This window comes from Antedon bifida, chromosome 4 (assembly GCF_963402885.1).
Source record: "Antedon bifida chromosome 4, ecAntBifi1.1, whole genome shotgun sequence".
NCBI lineage: Eukaryota > Metazoa > Echinodermata > Crinoidea > Comatulida > Antedonidae > Antedon > Antedon bifida.
In genome coordinates this window covers 28,140,197-28,162,364 of record NC_136229.1, presented here as the reverse complement: position 1 = coordinate 28,162,364, position 22,168 = coordinate 28,140,197, and the positions used below count along the sequence as shown (strand labels likewise).

The window sequence follows — 22,168 nt, the reverse complement described above, 5'->3', positions numbered from 1 at the left end:
ATGATGTATAAACGGAAACTCGTATGATTACAAATAAATTAAAAGATCCGTTGCTTTATGAATCCCATATCCTGTTAAAATGATTGAGAGTGCACCTCCTCAAACTGGAGCTTAACCCTGCCAAAAAAAAAACTATCACTCAGATTTATCCCTGCCAAACAAGATTCCAGGCTTGTACAAACTGTCCACAAAACGAAAATAGCTCTGTAATACAGTCCCATTTTTCGTACTGTACCAGAAAAACCTATCGCCGAGATTAGTCCTGCCAAAAAGATGCCAGGGTTTATGTCAAATTGTCCACAATGCCAAGGTTATCTCTGCAACGCTGTCCGGAGTTTTTTTTTTAGTACTAGTGACGAATGTCTTTCAACAAGGCCTTATACATGGCTGCAGTCGCGTGCTCAAGTTAGTGTTTACCGACCGACCGACCAACCGACCGACCAACCGACCGACATAGTGAGCTGTAGAGTCGCGTTGCACGCGACTAACAAGTAAGATTCTCTTCGAGGCTGTTATTTGCGCATCTCGATCAGATTATAAGAAAATTGTCTTCGAATTTTGAAATGAAAAGTATTAATTTAATTTGTTACCATTTTCTTTTACACTCTTTTAAAGTTTATTGTGACAGGCGACAGGCATACGTTTACCAGCGTTATCGACTTAAAACTTACGACTATTGAGTTTTATTTTGTTAGTTATTATCAGAAGCCTTCTTATTTCATTAATATTCATTGACTCTAATTTGAATTTAAATAGTCTAAACTATTTTACCCGGCATGCGCATGTGTGTTTGTTTTTATTAGTTGAATTGTTGAAGACAACAATGTCGTTGATTGAGTGAGACTTTAACCGACTTTAATCCAGTATGCTTCACCATCTTTTCGTTCGTTTTATCTAATTGATTTGATTGCGTGTTGATGTATATCGTACCTGGTAAGAGAGTGAGTTGATCGCCGAAATAGACAAAACGCAAGAGGCAAACTAGATTTCACTTTTATGTACCGGTAGGCTACATTTTGCTACATTTAAACTACAGTAGATAATGGTGCTTGTCATTGTATTGTTTTCTATATGCTACATTTATAATACAGGTTATAGCTATGTTGTTTTTTTCACTGCTTATGTACAGTAGGCCTAAGTATAGAAAAGTCTCATTAAGTTAAGGTCTCGTTTGTATTGTTTTCTCTATGCTACATTTATAATACAGGTTATAGCTATGTTGTTTTTTTTCACTGCTTATGTACAGTAAGTATAGAAAAGTCTCATTAAGTTAAGGTCTCGTTTGTATTGTTTTCTCTATGCTACATTTATACTACAGGTAGCTCAAATGCTTATTTTTCCACTGTGCTTCTGTACAGTAAGTAGTAAGGTCTCATAAGTGGCGCGTGGAAGTTTTCCCCCTGTGTACTCTTCCCTGGTCAAAACACAATCTATCCTATCCCTTACACTTTTTCGAAATGTACGATGTTGTACACGGAACCAACGTCTCTTCCAAAAGACGATGGGCTACTACTACTACTACACGTATTCCAATCTGCCAGTTGGACGTCGATGGGATTCTAACCGTGGACTAAATGAAATATTTTACTGTTCAGCGCACAACACAGTGACTATACCACCAGCTTATCCGACTGCGTTATGTGCCGCACTTAAGAGTACAAAAACAAGAACAAGATTGTGCGTAAATTGTCATTTCAGTCTGTCGTTTTTAATAACTGTCTGTGCATCAACAATTATTGTTTTAAACAATTCATAGGCTACATTACAATATTATAAACGGTTGCCAAACGTTTATATAGATCACTTTGTCTACATTTTTTTTTCTGATTCTTTAATAAACTGACTCAATGATCACTATTCCGTTTAGAGAAGTATTTATGACATGTAATCTGGTGCGATAGGCATCTTTGAAGGGTCTTCTTAAGCTCATCAACTTTGACATAATTGAAAGTGAAACGAAATTAAATTAAATATGTATTTTCAGTTCGGAACTGTTGGTATCCCTCCGTCAATATTTATCATAACACTTATTTTGGTTACATTGATCAATATGTGTAATATATAACTTATGCGTAGATCTATGTATATATATATTGTACTGTTAGGATTGTGCTGGTATCCCCTTTACCAAACGTTTATCAATCATAACACTGATTATATATTTCATTTCTTTATGTAATAATTATAACTTATACTATTCGTAGGCCTATATAATATTATATACAAATTTAACAGCATAGACAAAATTCTAAACTACCCCGAGTAATATACTGGAAATGAATTAATGAATTTTGAAGCGGTTAAGATGAGGAAATCTGTGAGAAGGAGAAAAACCTGGTCCAACCAAGATTCGAACCCGAATCATCTGCTTGATGTGCAGACACCTAACATTTGACCACTGGGAATCTCATGGTTTGATTAGATATGTATCTGTTATGCTCTCTGGATTCAAATGAGTGTTTTTAGAGGTCCTATAAACATATTTTTAGGAAGTACATTTTCGAAAATATATGTGTGTTATGGGATGTACACTAGCATCAAGGAACCTCAATTCGTAACTCCGTTTTTTTCTTGATAAATTTACTTTACTTTTTACTTTTACTATTTCTGAAGTTGTGGTGGACTAGACTTTGATGTTGTTCAGGTCTTGGTGGACAAGTTATTAATGTTGAAGTCATGGGAGGACAAATCTTCGATGTTGAAGTCATGGAGGGACAAGTCTTTGATGTTGAAATTATGGTAGACAAGTCATTGATGTTGAAGCCATGGGTGGAAAAGTCATTAATGTTAAAGTCATGGGGGACAAGTCTTTGATGTTGAAATCATTGTGGACAAATCGTTGATGTTGATGTCATGGGGGACAAGTCTTTGATGTTGAAATCATGGTGGACAAATCGTTGATGTTGATGTCATGGAGGACAAGCCATGGATGTTGAAGTTATGGGGACAAGTCTTTGATGTTGAAGTCATGTTGGACAAGTCGTTGATGTTGAAGTCATGGGAGAAAATCGCTAATTTTAAATCACGGTGGACAGGTCCTGGATAATGTCAGTCTAGGATTTTGAGTATGTAGGTCAAGTCTAGAATTTCTGAGGTCATAGTGACCAAGTCTATGATTTTTAATGGTTACCAAGATGTTTGAAGTCATGAGCATGTCACGCAACTCAATTCTATGTTATTGTAATTTGCCTTATATAGACGGCATGTTCAAACTTGTATAATAACTAACTAGGCCTATTATACAATACTATAATGTCAAGAGAAGTATACCAACTGAAGTAACATTGTGAACTACATAAAAAATCGGTTTTTTAGTTTCATTTTCACGCTAAAATTGCAGTTATATTATTAAATCTTGTCTAGTCAATGACCTTCAGTAATTGTATTTAGTACATCGACGGAATAACCTACATTACGTCACATTTCCAAAGGTCAGTATCTGAATTTCTAGAACTTTTAAAAGAATTAATTATAAAATTATTTTAAATACAAATAGAACACACAACTCATGACGACTATGTAAACTTCCTGTCAAAGGTGAAATTTAGTTTATCTCAATCTAAATCTTAACATAATGCTCAACCTGCTATATAGATCCAAATCAATGGAAAAATCTTGATTTTCACACGCTTCGGTTGTTTGCGGTACCACCCTGTATGTATTTGTAAGACATTACTAAGCTGTGTAATTGTATAGGAGCATGAGATTAGACTTACAGTTGCCTAAGATTAGCATCAAGTTGATATACTTCCCATAATGAAAAGATTGAAGCAAAGATTTGAAGCAATTTAGATTACCAGAGTTATGAATAACAGCTCATGGAACTCTGTAGGCTATTTCTCTTTTTTTCTCAACAAAGCTGGATATTTCTTTGTCTATCAGTACCGTAACTTAAAGTAAACTCGTTTTACATCGTTTTTACACTGCTGTTCTAAAAAAAAAAACGGGTTTCGTGTCAGGTAAACTTTCTGTTTACACCTGCTTCAGTAAAACCCGGGAATGACATTTAGGGCGTCCCTGGGTTACACAAATCCGGAACAACTTTGCATGTTGTTTCTGGCAGTGTAAAGAGGTATTACTGCATGGGAATGAGCAATCGGATATGGCATTATATAAGGAAGGCCTGTGTATATAAGCCTGTCTATGTATATAGGCCTATAATTGAATAAATAAATATGAATGAATAATTTAATAAATAGATACAATAAATAGAATGTAGATCCAAACGACTTTTTTGTCCAAAATATGAAATTGTGTTGGTCGTGGCAAGAAAATACAAAAATAGAAACACATTTAAAATATAGAAGAACAAACAAACAAAAATCTGTATCAATATATATATATATATATAAATATATAGAACTATTAGATATCTCAGTGAATGTTTTAATTGTCGGATCCATGGTTTTGAAATGAAAAATAGGAAGGCCTAAATATCTTAAGATGAAGGGCTAAACTTAACCTATCTTATGCATTGCAATGTTCCTTCATTGGATCCGCCTATGTGTACTTTATTAAGTCTAATACATTAATTTGACGAATGTATACATGATATATATTTATTACGCCTACGCATTATACTATACTAATTTAAATACACAGTATAATTTATATAGACACAATTACGGTACAAGTGTGAAAACGTCAAGAATTAAAATGATAAATCAGAACACTAGCTTCCGGAAATAATAAGAAAATCATATGATTATGATAAGACCCATGGCAAAGGTTCTCAGCAATATTTAATGAATGAATAGTGACATAATGTCAAGGTTTATCACAAGTCGGTTAGGCATAACACTTCTCGCAGTTACAGTTGAATATCCTTTTCTATATAATGATGTATATTTGTCTGTTCAAAACCATCATGCGCATTATATAGGTCATACAGTGTATGATGGCTCTGCCCCTACAATTGGTTATAAACTGCAACGTTGTGTCGATGGAATTACTATAAATTACATGATGATGCAAACTAAAATAACACAAAAAATAAAATTTGCGGGCCTGGTATAAAGCACTATGTATATCTGGAATGAATAATTAACACACACACTAAAAGAAGTCTACTACAATTACACTTCTTACAAAATAGTATGAAAGCCGTACGTATGCAATCATCTGCTTTGATGCACTTGTTTGAGAACTAGGCGTGCATTATACGCTGAATTAAACCTTTTTTCGACAAAACCCCTTTTTTATACAAAACCCCTTTTTTATAATATTTAAAGAAAAGACACATTCTAAGATTGTCACAGTCGCTGTATTTGTATTTAATAAGTGACATTTTAATGACACGCCAAACTTTCGACATGGTGGCTGCGTAGTCTAATGACGCGTTTATATTAGTGTGTTGCACGGCTGCTCTGGGTCTATTCCATTCCAATAATCACTGCAGTCGTAAGCATATTCATTTTAAAAAACATCTTGTAAACGTTATTCAGAGCAAGGACAATATAGGCCTACCCTGAAGATCGAGTGAAGCTTTCACTCTCTTAGCATTACGATAGGTTTAGTATTAACCTAATTAGGATATTGTTTGAAGGAGTCGGCCTACCCTGGGCACTTTAAGTAATTTGACATGGTCAATTGGAATTGTCTGTATAACATCTGTTAATGCCTTTGCTGTGCCTGAAAAAATCAGCAATCATAAACCCAAAGTATACTAAACGAGACATGCATTTGGTATGCTTTTGAATTCAAATGATTCTTTAAATAACACGGCTGCATCATAGGCCTGGCTATTTTAAGGGGGAAAATGAAAAATTGCTTGCTTTCTGTAAGTTTTTCCAAACATTTGCATTCTTCTTCATCTTCATCTCATCAATTTTTGTTTGTGTTAGTAAAAAACATCTACCTTTTACACGCTTATAAATAATAATAAAAATAATTCATTCTTATATAGCGCATAAGCAAACTCTCAATGCGCTGCACATTATTACCCCGGTCATATTTTGGATGAAACACGTATGGGGAAACGCACCCATAATAATGCAGCTAGCGCAAAGTTGTGTCTTGATCTAAGCGGTACCCATTTTATACACCTGGGTGGAGAGAGGCAAATGTAAGTAAAGTTTCTAAGGGAGCGAGAGTTGGATTCTCACGATCAGTAATCCAACGTCTAACACGCTGCGTCACACGCCCTCACTTCTCACGAGAGGTGTCGATTACATCACTGTTTAGTGGGCTACTTCCTGGTAAATGTCGGAACTCTCGGTACGTAACGGTACAGTTACCGAAAAAACAGATATCGTTATTTGAAATTAAAGAAACAAAGAAATGTAAGCAAGTAATCCTCCTTTGAGTTTATATCCTCTCTACCCAAACATTAGCAAGAATAACTGTTTAATTTTAATAGCCTTTTAATCAATATTATCTTGAACATTTAAAATACAAATATTGAATGTTTATAATTAGCCTTAACCATAAGATGAAAATGGAACAGTCAGGTTTACAGCGAATGAAAATATTTATTATTTATTTTATATAAAGTAAAATTGTATTCAATTAATCCGCTTCTTCCAACTTTCCTAATTAAATACATGTCGACGACTATGCCATTTAGTATCCCCATTTTACACTTTCTCTGGGAAAAAATTAGAAACAAGTGTTTCTCAACTGATTTGTGTCATATGGGGTCTATATATCCACCAAAAAAAAGTTTCAGCTCATCTGGCCTGGGGAAAGCCGCCATTTTGGATTTTCAAAATGGCCGCCATAAATTACAGGTAAATTCGAAAACTAGGCAGCGCTTGGATTTTGACCACAGAGTAGAATAGTTTACAGACGACGGCGGACAGGTTGTTTTTTTTTATCGCCAATCACAGCCTCGCGTAGCACAGAATTCCATAACAAATTTTACATAATAATTAATAGAATCGTTAAATAAAACTTTTACCATTCAGTCAAAATACTTAACTGATACGGAATTAACCAAAATCATATTACAGTATGTAAATTCAACAATCATTTACTATAACATTTGAAGTTACGACAAATCATCAACCAAAATGTAAACGCAAAATGCAAACGATTAATTTTTTTTCGTTTATTTGTTAATCTATTTTCGCTGTTTAATGGCCTCACTCAGTTCGCTTACTCATCCTTGTTAAGATCTCTAGTTAACATGCTTGGTTTCAAAACCCAGGAAGCATGATTGACTGAAATCAACATAAATGATGACTTATGTTTAACCTTCCCCACAGTAGCGTAGTCTTAAACACTATCAATTTTGATGGTAAAAAAACAAGAAAAACATAGTTATGGCGGAGATAGAATGTATAGCAGACGACAGAGTGGTTAGAAGTTTTTATAGATTGATTCTATCCCAAAAATGGCAATGAAAAGTACTATTTTCTTGATAAATGTCTTAAATGTAGCTTACTGGTGATGGATGTGCATGGTTGTGTGTAGGTGGTGAATTTGGCTCGGTGAAAGAATTATGAACGATTTCAAGGTAGACACAACTATTGGGATTTTTTTTTTTCCATATAAGAAGTTTGCGTTGCTGGTATTTTTTTTAGTTCAAGAAATCAGTAGGCTTTCCAATGTCCGAGCTTAGGCCTGAATATTTTTCTTGCAGTTTAAGTTTTTTTATTTTTCGTTTTGAAAATATTGGATTTATGATATTAATGGTCCTTTGTTGACTGGGAGTGTTCATTAGTTAACTGTCCCTGATATTAATAATCTGTTAACTACATCTTTCATAGACCTTGTCTTTCGATACTATATGACACATGATGATCTACATTGAAGACCACCGCGCGCGTCCCAGACATAGCTTCATGCATATTAATTATTTTGCTTCAATAGCGCCCTCTATATATGTTCTACCTTAACATGGTGAGGAAAAAAGATTGTCTATCGATATGTTTTTTCCACTTTTATATTTTTTCATTATATATGTGTGCAATACAGGATAAACACATGAGATAGTTCCTTTAGAAAATCAGAAAAACATTAAAGGCCAGGTTATATAAATTATTAAACTATAGAAACAATCAAAGTTTTAAGTCATCGATATAATATTAAGATTACATCAGTAAAGATTAGCTTTCGCCATGTCAATAATCCTCCTGAATACATGGAAGCAAAGGTCAAGACGAACAAAGTCATTGATCTTGCCGCGACCTGTTTTATAATGATTTAATGTGTACCATAATGTAATGCTCACTAAATATATGACTCATTCTAAAGTGTTTTTTTATTCTTCTATTAATATGAAAGATGCACATCTCCATAATTTAATTGTTACCTGAATGTATGGCGTTAATATACCTACATGTTTCCAATCTTTAATTGAATAGGCCTACCACCTCTGGCGAGAGTCATGAGTTTCAGTAGATTGAATGTTCTATTCAACGAGTGGACGAGATTGAATGTTTTATTCAACGAGTGGATGAGAGAGGACTAGAATGAAACATTCTAGGCAACGTAAAAGATGCAGGGCTTTGATGTTTGACGTGGGTTTTTGGCTTCATGAGGGTTCCTTTTTGTCTTTGTTATCTTTCTCTTGATATGTATTCATTTTCACACAGCGTGTCAGTTTGTTCGTCACTTTCTTTAAATAAAACTCTTTTGAATTGGCCAAGCTTCGACCTACACGCTTTTTGTGTGTACAGTCATAGAGGTACCTCGATGGTACAGTATTGTTGAATCATAACTGATCTAAAGTTGAATCATTGACCAGTGCAATTTATTGTTCAATTATTGAATCATTAAGATAAACAAATTATAGAAACGTGTTTATTATTACCTGATAAAATTAATAACTATTTATCTACACACTGATTTATAAGCTGGACTAACGCCTAGTCACGCCTTGCAGTAGTATTGATGTTTATCTACACGTAACATACAATAATAATTATGGTTAGACTTTTCTTTATTCTGAAAATTCAAAAAATAACATACAGACACAACTGTTTCTCTTTGATTTTTTTTTTAATTTCAATTTTCAAAATCAATAAAATAAAATCAATATTTGATTAAAATTTAAGTAAATACAATTGTCTTTTGATACACGGGTTATAACAGTATCAAATGGCTAAAACAAACACTAATATGTGTTAAAATTTACAATTCCACAATGTCCCCAAAAAAATGAAAAATGAAGATTAATAAAACAAGATTTTAAATAGGCTATTTGTAGTTTTAATAAAGTTAATCACTTCCGCAGAAAAAAAAATGTTTTCCCTTAGGCCTATAAAAAGACAAAAGGTTAAATTGAACAGAAAACCCATTGGCTGGTAGACAATTTGACTATTTTTTGCTTTAAATTACAGTTTTTTTTTATTATGGAATATCAAAGTGACATATTCAACAAACAAATTAGATTTTTTTTCAGGGGGACAATAATTATATCTTTAAATTAGGTACAAATATTTACAATATGAAAAGATTCGAGAAAAAACACACAGATATACAATGTATTCTATCGAGGTAAAATATTGATTGAGGATTAAGCGCAAGACTGATGCAGACTCTCCTCTTCTGGTATGAACCGTTTAAAAACAAATGTAATGTATGGAAATCATCTGTCGTGATTTCTGCCCCTACATGTCAAGAAAAAGCTTGGAGTTTTGCACCTTTCCCGTTTTGTAACTCTAGTTCCACCTCTTTAACATTTGTTTCATTCATTGGCCTATCGCGTAGCACAAATGATTCAGTTTTACAATTTTCAGTAAATCTTTCCCTTTATTAAATACTTTCCTAAATTGCCAGTTACTAAAGTGCAATGCAATACTGTATAATCTTAAGTGGTTTGATGAAGTGCTAAATTTAACTAAAAAGGAATGAAATTATTTCTCACGGTTTTATTGTAAGTATTGTAACCACAGCAGCTGCTAGCACTTCGTTTATTGAAGAATGTCGGTAAAAGTATGCTTGCGGCACTGCAGTGACTATGGTCCCTTCCTTCCCGTGAAGCAATAATACTGTTGATACATACTGTATTGGACAATAAGATTTGCAAAATTATTTTGTCTGAAATCATTTCATAGAGGCAACCATGTGACTTATATTGTCATAGTGGCACATGGGGAGACACAACGGTACAGTGTGTACAGTTTACAAGATCCACTGGCTGCAGTTCGCATATCAAATTGTCACGTGTTTTGCAGGCCCGCATTATCACATAATAATTAAAAATATATAAACTATAGATAAATATCATCATAAAGGTTTATACCTCCCTCTCATATTTCTAGTGTATTGCCTGTAATCTTGTTACACACAAGTTCTTTGTTGCGATTCTGATTCTCTTTTGTCCATCTATTATCTTTTTATGTCATCCTTCCATTTTCTTTGTTTGTCTTCCTCGCCTTCTTCTTGATTACAATTCTGTGACTCTTTTGTCCATTTATTATCTCTTGATGTCATCTCTTCATCATTTTTTACTTTCCCCTCTTCCATTTCTTGTTTGCCATTCTGTGACGCTTTATGTCCGCCATTCTGTGACTCCTTTTGTCCATCTATTAGTGTCACGCATAGTTATTTACTGTATACTGTTTACTGTTTACTGTATCGAAATGGAAGATACATACTGTACTCCATTCCCTCCCCAATGTATACCACTTTCCTGATGGGAAATATTATTATTGTTTCAATACTATTATTATTGTTATTTTACTAATCTGAACTTTATCTGGTTGGCCTGTCGGTCAATACAGTCAGTCTAACTCAAGTATAAACAAATCCCTTACTCAGAAGTTAATCTTCAATAACATTCATAAGGTTTTTTTTTTTGCTTTTTCATGTTCAGTAACATCGTGCATGATCTGTGACAAATATTAAGTGTCACAATTAAGGGTTACCGGTAGAAAGCATGACTGTGTTGAGTGTGCCTAAAGGGCCAATTAAAATGAACATTAAAGTAGCTGTAATGAGGTTAACACGGTATATGCCTACCATAATGCACTGTTCAAAAAAACGTTGTGCCCTAAAAGTGTTTAAACTACGCAAAAGATTCAAATGATCGAGGTCACACATATACATGCGTATAAGCCCTACGTATTTCCCAGTTAGTGTGTACCATTCGCTGTACATTCGGTTTCTACTCTGAATCCGAAAATTATGATTTTTTACTTCGTTTCACTGCCATTTTCATATACAACGCACACAGCAATTTCCAAAAGAGTTACCAGCAGAAACATACAGGACCAACAAATATTTTGTTATGATTTATTTTAGGCATTTTAAGTTTAAGCATTTTAAGTTTAAGCACTTTAAGTTTAAGCATTTTAAGTTTAAGCATTTTAAGTTTAAGCATTTTAAGTTTAAGCATTTTAAGTTTAAACATTTTAAGTTTAAACATTTTAAGTTTAAGAATTTTAAGTTTAAGCACTAGTACATTAGCATGGAAAGGTTTATTGAAGCATCAGTTTACATGTGACCACGATTTCTTAATTTTGATCATAACACTTGGTGCCTTTTGGTAGCTTCTATTCTATTTGATGATTTACAAAATATAGAAAAAAACTTTAAAACTTACTTATATATAATTGAAAAGAAACGATATAAAAAGACAGTATCTATAAATACAAAAAATTCAAATTACTGAATTATTATTATTATTTACCTTTAGTGTATTAACTTTGACATTAGCTCTGATAAATTATTATAGAAAAGGGTTTTTTATTCATAATATTGGTAATTATGAATAAATATAATAATATTAAAATAAAAGTACATTTTTAAACAATTGTTTATGTTCGCAAAGGGAAAGTTGAACGAACTTCCTGTAAAACCCTTTAAATCAAGTGATGCATGTGAGAAGTAGGGAAGCACCTTTTAGAATAGGAGACACGCTACCTTAACAGGTAATCTGATTATTTACCTTCTTATAGAAAAATACATTGTACTTAAGCCACTTGGTAACTTATTTCGGTAACATACTATAAGGTATTCTAAAATAAAAAAAAACTGAGAGGAATATGTTGATATAAAGGTACACCACGTATTATAAGTTAGTTATTAGAACTGTTCAATATACTTTGATTGTCCTCAAGAGTGAGAATGAGGAGAGTATTTTCAATAATTAAAAGGTTGTTCTTAAATTAAGCTCCATGGTTCCATTGAAAGAGGCGGTGGAGTTGAATGGAAAGTATGGTCAGGGAGAATCGGTTGTGATTAGAGGCATGCGCGCAAGCAGGTGGATTTTTGCTGCGGATCAGAACAATTATAGAAGGCTCACTCTGTAAGTTGGTCTTCGGCATTTTGCATTCTTCATCGGCCTATCGCGTGACACAAATATTTCAAAGTTTTGTCAATATGATCGTCGAGTAATGCGGTTGAATGAAATGAAACATCCAACGCCACGTGATACAAAATTAATTAACCAAAATTAATAACAAGAATATACCCCCATAAAATAATATTTAATAATTAATCTCAGGCAGTAGGCCTATATCCGCCAATTTTGATTGAAAACAAAAATGTTATTGAGGAGGACTTTTTGGTTGAAAGATGTTACTACCAAATGTGACATTGTCTAGGGAGTTTCTATAGTTCAATCACCGGTCACTGCCTTATAATATAACGTCTGGATCATTTCAATAAATAAATTGAATATAACGTGTATACACAATACTCAAACAATGTTAATATAACTTTATTGGCTTTTGTAAAAACCGTGGAATGTTTTCAGTTTATTTGTATTTCAGTTTACACTGTTAGGAATATTTGATGATGTGTGCCTTCTGAACTGAGAATCGGATTATAAGTCCGGGTTTTTTTAGCATTAAACACCAATTCTCTTTATTGTCAAGTAATAAATAAATTTAATAGATATTTTTTTTTTAATGAAAGCTTACTTTATCACCAAATTAAATTTGTACGAGATTTAGGCAAAGCAAAATTAGTACAGTACTTATATTTAATCTTATAACTTTCAAACTAATGAATCCATTTAGCTCACAACATTTTGTTTTCTCAAATTGTTTTTTGTTTTGTTTTTTTTTTACCTTGTCTACACTATCAAACTTTATGTGACAAAACAAATGTGATGTGCTTATATATGGAGGACATGTATATGTTTCATATGGACAGTTTGTCTGAAATAAAGTTGAATTGATGTCATCTAACTACCATATTTGGGCACACCACTACCATATTTGGGCACACTTTTTTTGTCAAACTAGTTTGATAGTTTAGACAGAGCTTTAGAATAGCACAACAATAGAAACATTCTGAAATTAAGCTTTAACAAAAGTGATGCTAAATGACGTCAATATGTATTTATTATTTACTACTATGTCTTAATTAATATGGAACAACAAATAGTAACTTAATTACGTTTTTGTTATATATTCGGAATTGTTACGATTGATGGAAAATTCAGTTAATTCTGGTTTGCCTACATTTAAACAATTTAAAATGTTGTAATATTAGCGTGTTCGTAAAATACTGTAGGCCCAGGCCTACCATGCTGATCCGCTTTTAAAATTGATGAATCATTTAGTACACGTTTTAGGCTTATCTTTACCTTCTATATTAAAGTGGTTAATTAGTAAAACTCTTAAATGTCTATTAGGTGCCGTGTTTCATGACTGTCATTGTCAAAATATTTGGCTAAATATTCCCATTGTGAGTGTTGACCTCGTTCACCTCCTTCTGACTAAGGGTGATGAAAGTGTGCCTTTCAGGGTTACAAATGTCTATTAGTTTTAATATTAACTTGTCAACAAATTTAAAATAAAATATTGTATGTCAATTGTATGTCGTATGCCTATTCCTACAGTGTCAAGAAGAAATTTTAATTTGTTGTCCTCTTTCTCATTTTCGACAACCCCAACAGATTGCCTAAACATCGTTGAAATAAACTAAAACGATTTTCTAAAGAATACAGCCACAGAAAATGAGATATGAGACATAAAACACACCTTCCTGAAAAAAGGGCTTCGGTGCTTTTATTTCAACTAAAATGAAGGGGTGGGGTGGTTGTTTCTCTTTTGTACAATTACTTTTTCTTTATTTTTAACAATTAAATTTAAACTTAGTAAGTACAGTAGGCCTAAAGTAAACTAAGAAGTGATAAACCTGTCCTATTCAATGTGATGTGCCCATATATAGTAGTGCTATGCTTAAATATGGTAGTGAAATGACATCATCACATTACATTTTTTTTTCACATAAAGTTTGATAGTGTAGACAGAGCTTACAAGAACAATATATTTCAAGAATCCAAGATTTAGATTTGAGTCGTTGTGAAATAGAAACAGGTATTTTAGATGGTTAACTATTATAAACAAAATTTAATTTTCAACTCATGTTTTGCCAAATATGATCCAAAGGAACATTGTTTCACAAAAAAAACTTTACAACAACAATACATGATCTTTTAGTTTGTTACTCAAACTTTGCCTTCCTCTCGCCAACTTGTCTGGCAAACAGTTATTGCCGCTGGCAATACTTCAGTTTGATATAAAATGATATTACTTTGCCTCGATTTTTCAAACGGTTAAACAAATCATATAAGTATTGTTACTAAATTTCTTTGTTATTATTATTACTTTGTTTTCTAATTAAATAATGAATGACAAGATACGTGTTATAGTATCAATAGGCTGTCACACTGTATGGCACACTTTCTTAATTTAAATGAAAAACAGGTATAAAGTTGCAGTAAGCAAGACGAGTATGCCACCACAGGATTGAGTGATATATCCGGAGTCTGATGTTTATGATGGCATGTCACTTAAAACAACTTGTCAATATACTTACGACACGGATACTTCACTTTCGCATGTGGATACAAGCCTTGACCACAACTTCACATAAAACCAGTGACCAGTTGAGTAAGGCACGATAAATATTTTCCTTACCCTGGATGATTTTGATAGCTTCTCTAACAAGTTTTTCGTAGAACATAATAACAGCCAGCAATCAGTTGAGTAAAGCTTCCCACTAGCGACCCAACGTAACGCAACGTAAGAAAATTCCCTTCCAATAATTGTGTTTTCCCCCACCTGCCTGAAATCAAACCCGCGATGTTTGCAGCACTGTTGCATCGTCGGTTTCGAGATTTCGCAATACAGCACTTTGCGTCGATGCGTTGCGTTCTAGTAGGAACCACGCTTAAAACACGATGACTGTTTTTCCTATCTTTTCAAAAATATATCAGATATGATAAATATGTTCTGTATGTGTCTTCATTGATGTATTTTGTTAATTGACATTGTTGGGGTAGCCATAGATGAATGTGTACAGTCGAATAGTATAGACCTAAAAGAGCAATGAAAACCGTAACAAATTTCTTTGAAAGAAAGTAGAATAGTTATAGTATCCGAAGTCACGCATTGGTTCTCATAGTGTGGAAACTGCCATAGGAATCATAGGGTAGTTAATATACCATGGCTTCCTTTCGAAAACGACAATTTAGACGAGGGCCATTAATTGGGAGTGACCAGCGGTAGAGAAAGGGCCGATAATTGTGCTCACTTGTTCATACGTTAAAAAACGCATTAAAGAAAGCCAGAGATATTTGAAAATTATTAAATTACCAAATTTAATCTAATAGAACTCGTTATCAAAAATAGACACTGATGTACCGATTACACTTTGGTTTATGAATCACTCATGCTGGGCCCAAAATCTTCTGAATTTTGATTTATTGGGGGTTACTATTAAGTCCCAGAAGTTCCTCTTAGGTTTTAGTTTGCCAAATATATCGAGCTGTCAGTTTCAGTTTCATTTGTTCACCTTTTTATGAAGGGAAGGTTAAGTAAAACTATACTGCCTGTTAAGAAAACATCAGCTTGTTGTTTTATGTTATGCGTGGGTTTTGTTGTAGGTTGGATTTTTAGTTTTCTTTTTTTTTTGATAGATAGACTCTCATCAACCTACCACTTCACGGTGTTAAGCATCTCATCTTTAACGCTAACTTAAACTTGCCTCAAGTCTGTATATTGTCTCGTCTCGAAAGATGTACTAGGTTCTTTAAAGTGCAACACAAGCAATGGACGGTTTATAGTCAGAGAAGACTCTACCACCAGGACAATGGAGCGAGTGAGCCTCGAACCTTTGCCGATGTTATGGCTATGGATTACGGTTCCCACTCGGCCACTCACTCTCATATATTCAAACCATAATTTCCTCCATTTGCAAACTGATACTGTAACAGCAGCTTATAATATTACATATTTAATTAAACCACGGAGAAATAACTTATTTGCTTATCGAGCGCTTAAAGCCTGTTTTCCTGTCGACGTTATTCGACGCTATCGTTAACAATAATCGGCGATCTTCTACGTAAACATTGAAATGTTAACGAGGTAAAGGTACTCGCTATCGTTATCATTTCAACTTGATCGTTTTCAAACGATCGTCGTTGAACTGTTAACGATCAACGACGATAGCGTCAAATAACGTCGACAGGAAAACAGGCTTAAGTTGCAAACGTCAACATAAATACTATGGATTTACAAAAACAATGAACGAGTCCAATAAACTGTTGACCAATCAAACGCTAACAATCCGATTAGAGGGAACACCCATTCACGTCCGTCAACGAATAACAGCTTGAGATGTATAATAAGCGATAACTTATCCCGGCCCTTATGACTAACGTTTCCTTTTTAGTTATAAAACAATTTGCTTAGTTTAAAGAATGCCCATATGTAAAAACAGTTATCGGATGAACCCACACATTTGATTTTCTTTTTATATTGATCGACGGGGCATTACTTTTTTTTTTGGATCTATACTATTAAGGAATAACAATCTGGTAAGTTTTTGTAAAATATTGTTAGGACTGTTGTTATAGCTTAATGATAATCTAAGTTAGTAGAACCACGAATCTGAATTAGATCCACATTGTTTTATTGACTTGTAAACTTAATTTGAAGAATTATCCAAATTCTTACAAATCCTTGCTTGCCATAGACTTAGTTGTGAATATAATTAGTTGTGCTGCGTATACGACGTTAATGTTTTGACCATTTATTTTGTCATTTTATATGAGAAAACATATTTTTTAGATTTTTTTTTTACAGAAGGGATTAACTTTATTAAAACTATAAAATAACCTATTCAAAGTCTGATGTAATTTTTTTGGGGGACAATAGATCTTTAAGAGTAAAGTATTAAAAACAGGGGTGATTGGTATGAGAACATAATGCAGTTGATATAAAGTCTAGTTTCATGCGTTCTCTGTGCTGTTCTCCACATACTACAATATTAATTGCCCATTTGTCATAGGAATATTTTGTAATACAGCATGTGCCTGTGTTAGGTTATGGTTTATAATATTAGGCGATACATGTGAATCACGTGTGATGCTGTATTCCCGAATATTCCTATGATACTGGAAAAAGTATCGAGAATCATAAACATAAACTTGATAAAACATGAAAATTAACACTGTAGTATGATGATTGCCTTTTGGATTCTTACCTACAGTATGATAGTTTAGATTTCCGTTCCTTCTGGTCATTATTTACACCTCAGGAAACCTAGTTTAAGTAGCATGGTTATGTTCACGCTTCTATGTTAGTGCTGTCATTACCTAATGCCTACCTCATGAAACCTAGTTTAGATAGCATGGGTAAGTTCTCGCTTCTATTTTAGTGCTGTCATTACCTAATGCCTACCTCATGAAACCTAGTTTAGATAGCATGGGTAAGTTCTCGCTTCTATTTTAGTGCTGTCATTACCTAATGCCTACCTCATGAAACCTAGTTTAGATAGCATGGGTAAGTTCTCGCTTCCATTTAGTGATGTTAATATCTATAACTATTTCATGAAACCTAGTTTAGATAGCATGGGTAAGTTCTCGCTTCTATTTTAGTGCTGTCATTACCTAATGCCTACCTCATGAAACCTAGTTTAGATAGCATGGTATGTTCACGCTTCTATGTTAGTGCTGTCATTACCTAATGCCTACCTCATGAAACCTAGTTTAGATAGCATGGGTAAGTTCTCGCTTCCATTTAGTGATGTTAATATCTATAACTATTTCATGAAACCTAGTTTAGATAGCATGGTATGTTCACGCTTCCATTTGTACAGTAATTACCTATATAGGCATACCTCATAAAACCACTGTCAAATTTTGTGAAAACAAATTAACACGTTTACATTTTTATTTGTTTAGTGCCTGCCTGATTAAAAGATGTCGAAGACGCTAGCAGGGATATTCGTATTTACGTTTTCATTATCTTTATTGCCATCGCCTTGCAGTACATTTTCTTGTAAAACACATTCGTGCATCTACGTTCCTGATACACGTAGGTTAGAATGCGCCAGTTTAACGATGAACTGTATACCAAACGTAAACAGACGGACACTTGCAATGATTGATATAAAAAATAACGTGATAACACGCTTATCACCGAGAAGTTTTATCAACTATCCAAATCTTGAACAATTGGATCTTAGTAACAATTTAATATCGGCCATTGACCATGGAGCATTTACAGGTCTGAGAAGACTTCGAACACTTTGGTTGAATTTTAATCGCATTACTACTTTGACCGCTAACATGTTTCAATCGATGCCAAATCTTGAAATACTCCATCTTGAAGGTAATGCTATTGTTTCAATTGACCCAAACGCGTTTGCTGGACTAACTCGATTAAGAGAGATCAATCTTAACGCTAACCGTTTGCAGAACCTGCCAGAAAATGTGTTTCATTCTGTACCGACCTTAGTTCGTTTGATGTTAAGTGAAAACCGTTTGAACCTTCCTTCAACGTCACGGATATTTACTGGCCTTAAATTATTGGTGGATTTAGAACTAGAAGGCAACCATTTTACAAATCTGCCAAATATTAACGGGTTAAGTTCGTTATCTGATCTTGACCTAACCGATAACCAGATTACTGACGTTTTGAATAATAGTTTTTCAACTAACTTGGGGCTTCGTGAGTTAAAACTCGCACGTAACAGAATTGTTTCGGTTCAATCTAATGCGTTTACGGGTATCAACCGCTTACTGGAATTAGATTTAGCATTCAATCTACTAACAAATCTTCCAGATCAGTCTATTAGAAATCTAAGAAGTCTTGAAAGATTAATTTTGAACAATAACCAACTTTCGTCTATCGGTAATGACTTCAGTTCTTTTACAAAATTACAAGTCATTAGATTTGATAATAATATGCTCCGTGAATTACCAAATCTTCGAGCGAACACGGCCATGACAAACATAGGGCTACGCATGAATAAACTTACAACGTTTGATCCAGAGAACATCGCCATGATGCCACAATTGACAAGAATTGATCTTCGTAATAATTTACTAAATTGTGATTGCCGATTGAAACGGCTTCGCCAATTTTACATAACTCAAACGGTTCCAGGTTTTGAAATCCCTGTGTGCACATCACCTGTGTCGTTGAATGGGCGAAAATTAACGAGTGTTTTAGATTCTCAATTTGTGTGTTATCCTCCAAAGGTTGTAGCGCCACGACGAGTTGTGACAGTTTCTCTCGGGCAACCAGCTATACTCGAATGCCATGGGAGTGGTAACCCAATACCAACAATAACATGGCGACTTCACGATCGCTTCAGATCTTTAGTTACTAAGCATACGCAAAGTGTAAAATATAGTGTATCGCAGTTCGGCTCACTTCACATAGCTAAGACAGTGCCAACTGATGCTGGATATTATATGTGCCGTGGCACAAATCCTGCAGGTGAAGCTCAAGCGGAAGTAAGACTTCAGCTTCGAGCACCACCACCAAAGGGAACGACAGCAAAACCAAGATTGATAACAGCTGCGCCTAGACCAACTAACAATAAACCGGGATTACCTACTACGCCACATGATGACGTAATCGTTACTTGGAGCGATAGAACACAAATATTGAATTTTCCAAACGGGCCAATTATTCCTAAAACAAAACGACCAGATTCCACTATCGGAAATAATAACTCGCATCCAATGGATTCATGCCGACTAAGTTCTGTTCCTATAGTTGCTAGTGTGGTAGTAACATTTTTTGTAACTTCTTTAGTTTGTACTATTTTTATACTATTTTTCTATAAACAAATAAGGTACTTTTTACAAAAATACACGCCTTTACGTAGATATAATTCACATATAGGAGTCCGTTTCAATAGCACTGATTCCAGAGATCATAACACTAATCTGACTTCATTTGAACATGTGGAAAACAGCCAGCTCCCTGAAGGAGTGTATGTCGTTCGTCCAGGGCAAGATGAGGCCTATCATAGCGGTAGCTGTTCTAGTAGAGAAAGCATTGACAGTAAGCCAAGTAACAGGTACATATTAAGTGATACATTGCCGAGTTCTACCAGCAATAGGTACCTTAGCTATGAAGAAACTAATGCAGTTCAAACGGGCGCCCAAAGCCTAAATAGTTATTATCGCAGGCCAAATAATCATTATCAGAACTTTAGAATTGCCGAAGAGGATCCAAATTACGCTAGTCTATTTCATCCTCCGGCAGCTCAATCGGAAAGAGCTAGTCAGGCATTTAGTGGTAGAACCTACATGGATCTGTCAAGGTGAGAACGTCAACAGAGCGAAGTTTGATCACCGTTGCACAAATCAAGTGACGTGTAGCAATGATCATAATAGCCTAGCTTGAAACCATTCCATCTTTTCAATAGAAGTTGTTTTCCTGCCCCAATGCGAGCAACCAGCTGGATTATTCCATGAGTGGCAAAGTTACTCAAATGAACAACGTGTTGTTGAACCTTTCGGATAGTTGTCCTTCATTATCTTCAGTTAGCTCCTGAAGTTTACATCTGTTCGTTAATGGACACAAGATTCATATTCAGTTTGTCCATCAATAGACTAACCTCAGTCGTGCAATATTGTTACCGGTAATGTTTCGTTATTTTGTATTATACAGGTAGGCCTACTACTGTAACAGGAATGTTTTGTTACATCATCGGTGTAATAGGCCTACGCAGATTGTGTGTATCCAATGGATCCTTCAAATAGAATTTTGCCCCATTGCTCGGTTCTATAATTTGCACTTCAAACTCCTGGACCCGCCTTTGTTACGAGGCGGCTTAAGAAATGGTTTGAGGTTGACTGGTTGTTTTAATGTGAAATCGTTTAATTTGTATAACTGGTATTCATATCACGTGGCTTTATGCTTCGTTTGTTCAGCAAGATTATGTAAATATTATGTACTATTTTGTGAATACAACAACACGCCAAAAACACATAACACACCACCCACAAATTATCCATTTGTACCACATTCAAATCATACAATCTTATGTCATGCAGTTCAATGAAAACATCATTTAATTGATTTGCTGTATTTAGTTGTACAATTTGAATGTATCAATGTTATTGTTATTACTGTATTAAAAAGACAAATTCCGTGATACCGTTTCACAGAATTATGTATGATGCTTGTCAATAATGTCATATGTGTACAGATAGTACTGGAAATCGGTGCTAATGAACCTTCAGGTGTTTGTCACCATTTTGAGAACTTTCTTCTCCGCTTTCAAAATTGGAGCGCCGCCCCCTTTTGTTTATGTTTAGTCTCCCATCTAGCCTTGAAATGATTCAAGAAAGAAGAGGGCAAATAATGAATGTTTTGTATTCATAGAATTGTGAGAATAGTTCATGAGTTGAAATATTGACTGATATTTACTGGATTCTGTTAAATAGAGCAGTCAATCTTTCAGCTTATGCGATATTTTCCCCATTTAACTCATAAACATTAAATGTTTACTTACTTTACTTACAAGGATGACAATTGACAATGTATTTTATATTATAAAAGTAATAAAAAAGTAATTACCATTTTATATTGTAAAAATAATAGAAAAGTAATTACTTGTATAATATAAAATACATTGTCAAATGTCATGTATAAAGTATACGCTATATTACTGTATGTTATTTCATCATTTTATGTCGTTAAAAAAAATGTTTATTAGACCAGTCATAGAACGAGTGGTCTTATGCTAAAAAAAAGTAAAACTTACAAAAATGCCGCTCGACTTTTTGACTTAACAGTTTAAGTTTAAATTATCGTTCTTTCCTTTCCTTAATAATTCGTTCGTTTATTGATATTTTAATAAATTAAGAAACAATGATTTATTATCAATCATGTTTGCTACCAGACGAACTGTTCGTACCACAAAACATTTACACATAGGCCTACACATACATACACATGAACTAAAAAAAATTACCCAGCAAGGTTAAGGTTAATTAAGCGATATTTTAGAAAAG

At 34.0% G+C, this 22,168-nt stretch overlaps 1 protein-coding gene across 2 annotated transcripts; it reads left to right on the top strand.

Moving 5' to 3' along the window:
- Positions 1–825: 825 nt before the first annotated feature.
- On the top strand, positions 826–21,669 carry LOC144839833 (uncharacterized). 2 transcript variants are annotated; one of them, XR_013611788.1, is made up of 2 exons: positions 826–1,004; positions 2,614–4,184. XR_013611788.1 is itself a non-coding variant. In XM_078695371.1 (2 exons), the coding sequence occupies exon 2, from the start codon at positions 18,110–18,112 to the stop codon at positions 20,471–20,473; it is 2,364 nt and encodes a 787-aa protein (XP_078551497.1). In that variant the 5' UTR covers positions 826–1,004; positions 18,092–18,109; the 3' UTR covers positions 20,474–21,669. The 2 variants fall into 2 exon arrangements, 1 of the variants encoding a protein (XP_078551497.1); XM_078695371.1 differs by lacking the exon at positions 2,614–4,184 and adding an exon at positions 18,092–21,669.
- Positions 21,670–22,168: the final 499 nt, after the last annotated feature.

Bases quoted from the DNA above. Each gene is read 5' to 3' on its own strand.
- LOC144839833 (XM_078695371.1), top strand. From the start codon at position 18,110: ATGTCGAAGACGCTAGCAGGGATATTCGTATTTACGTTTTCATTATCT.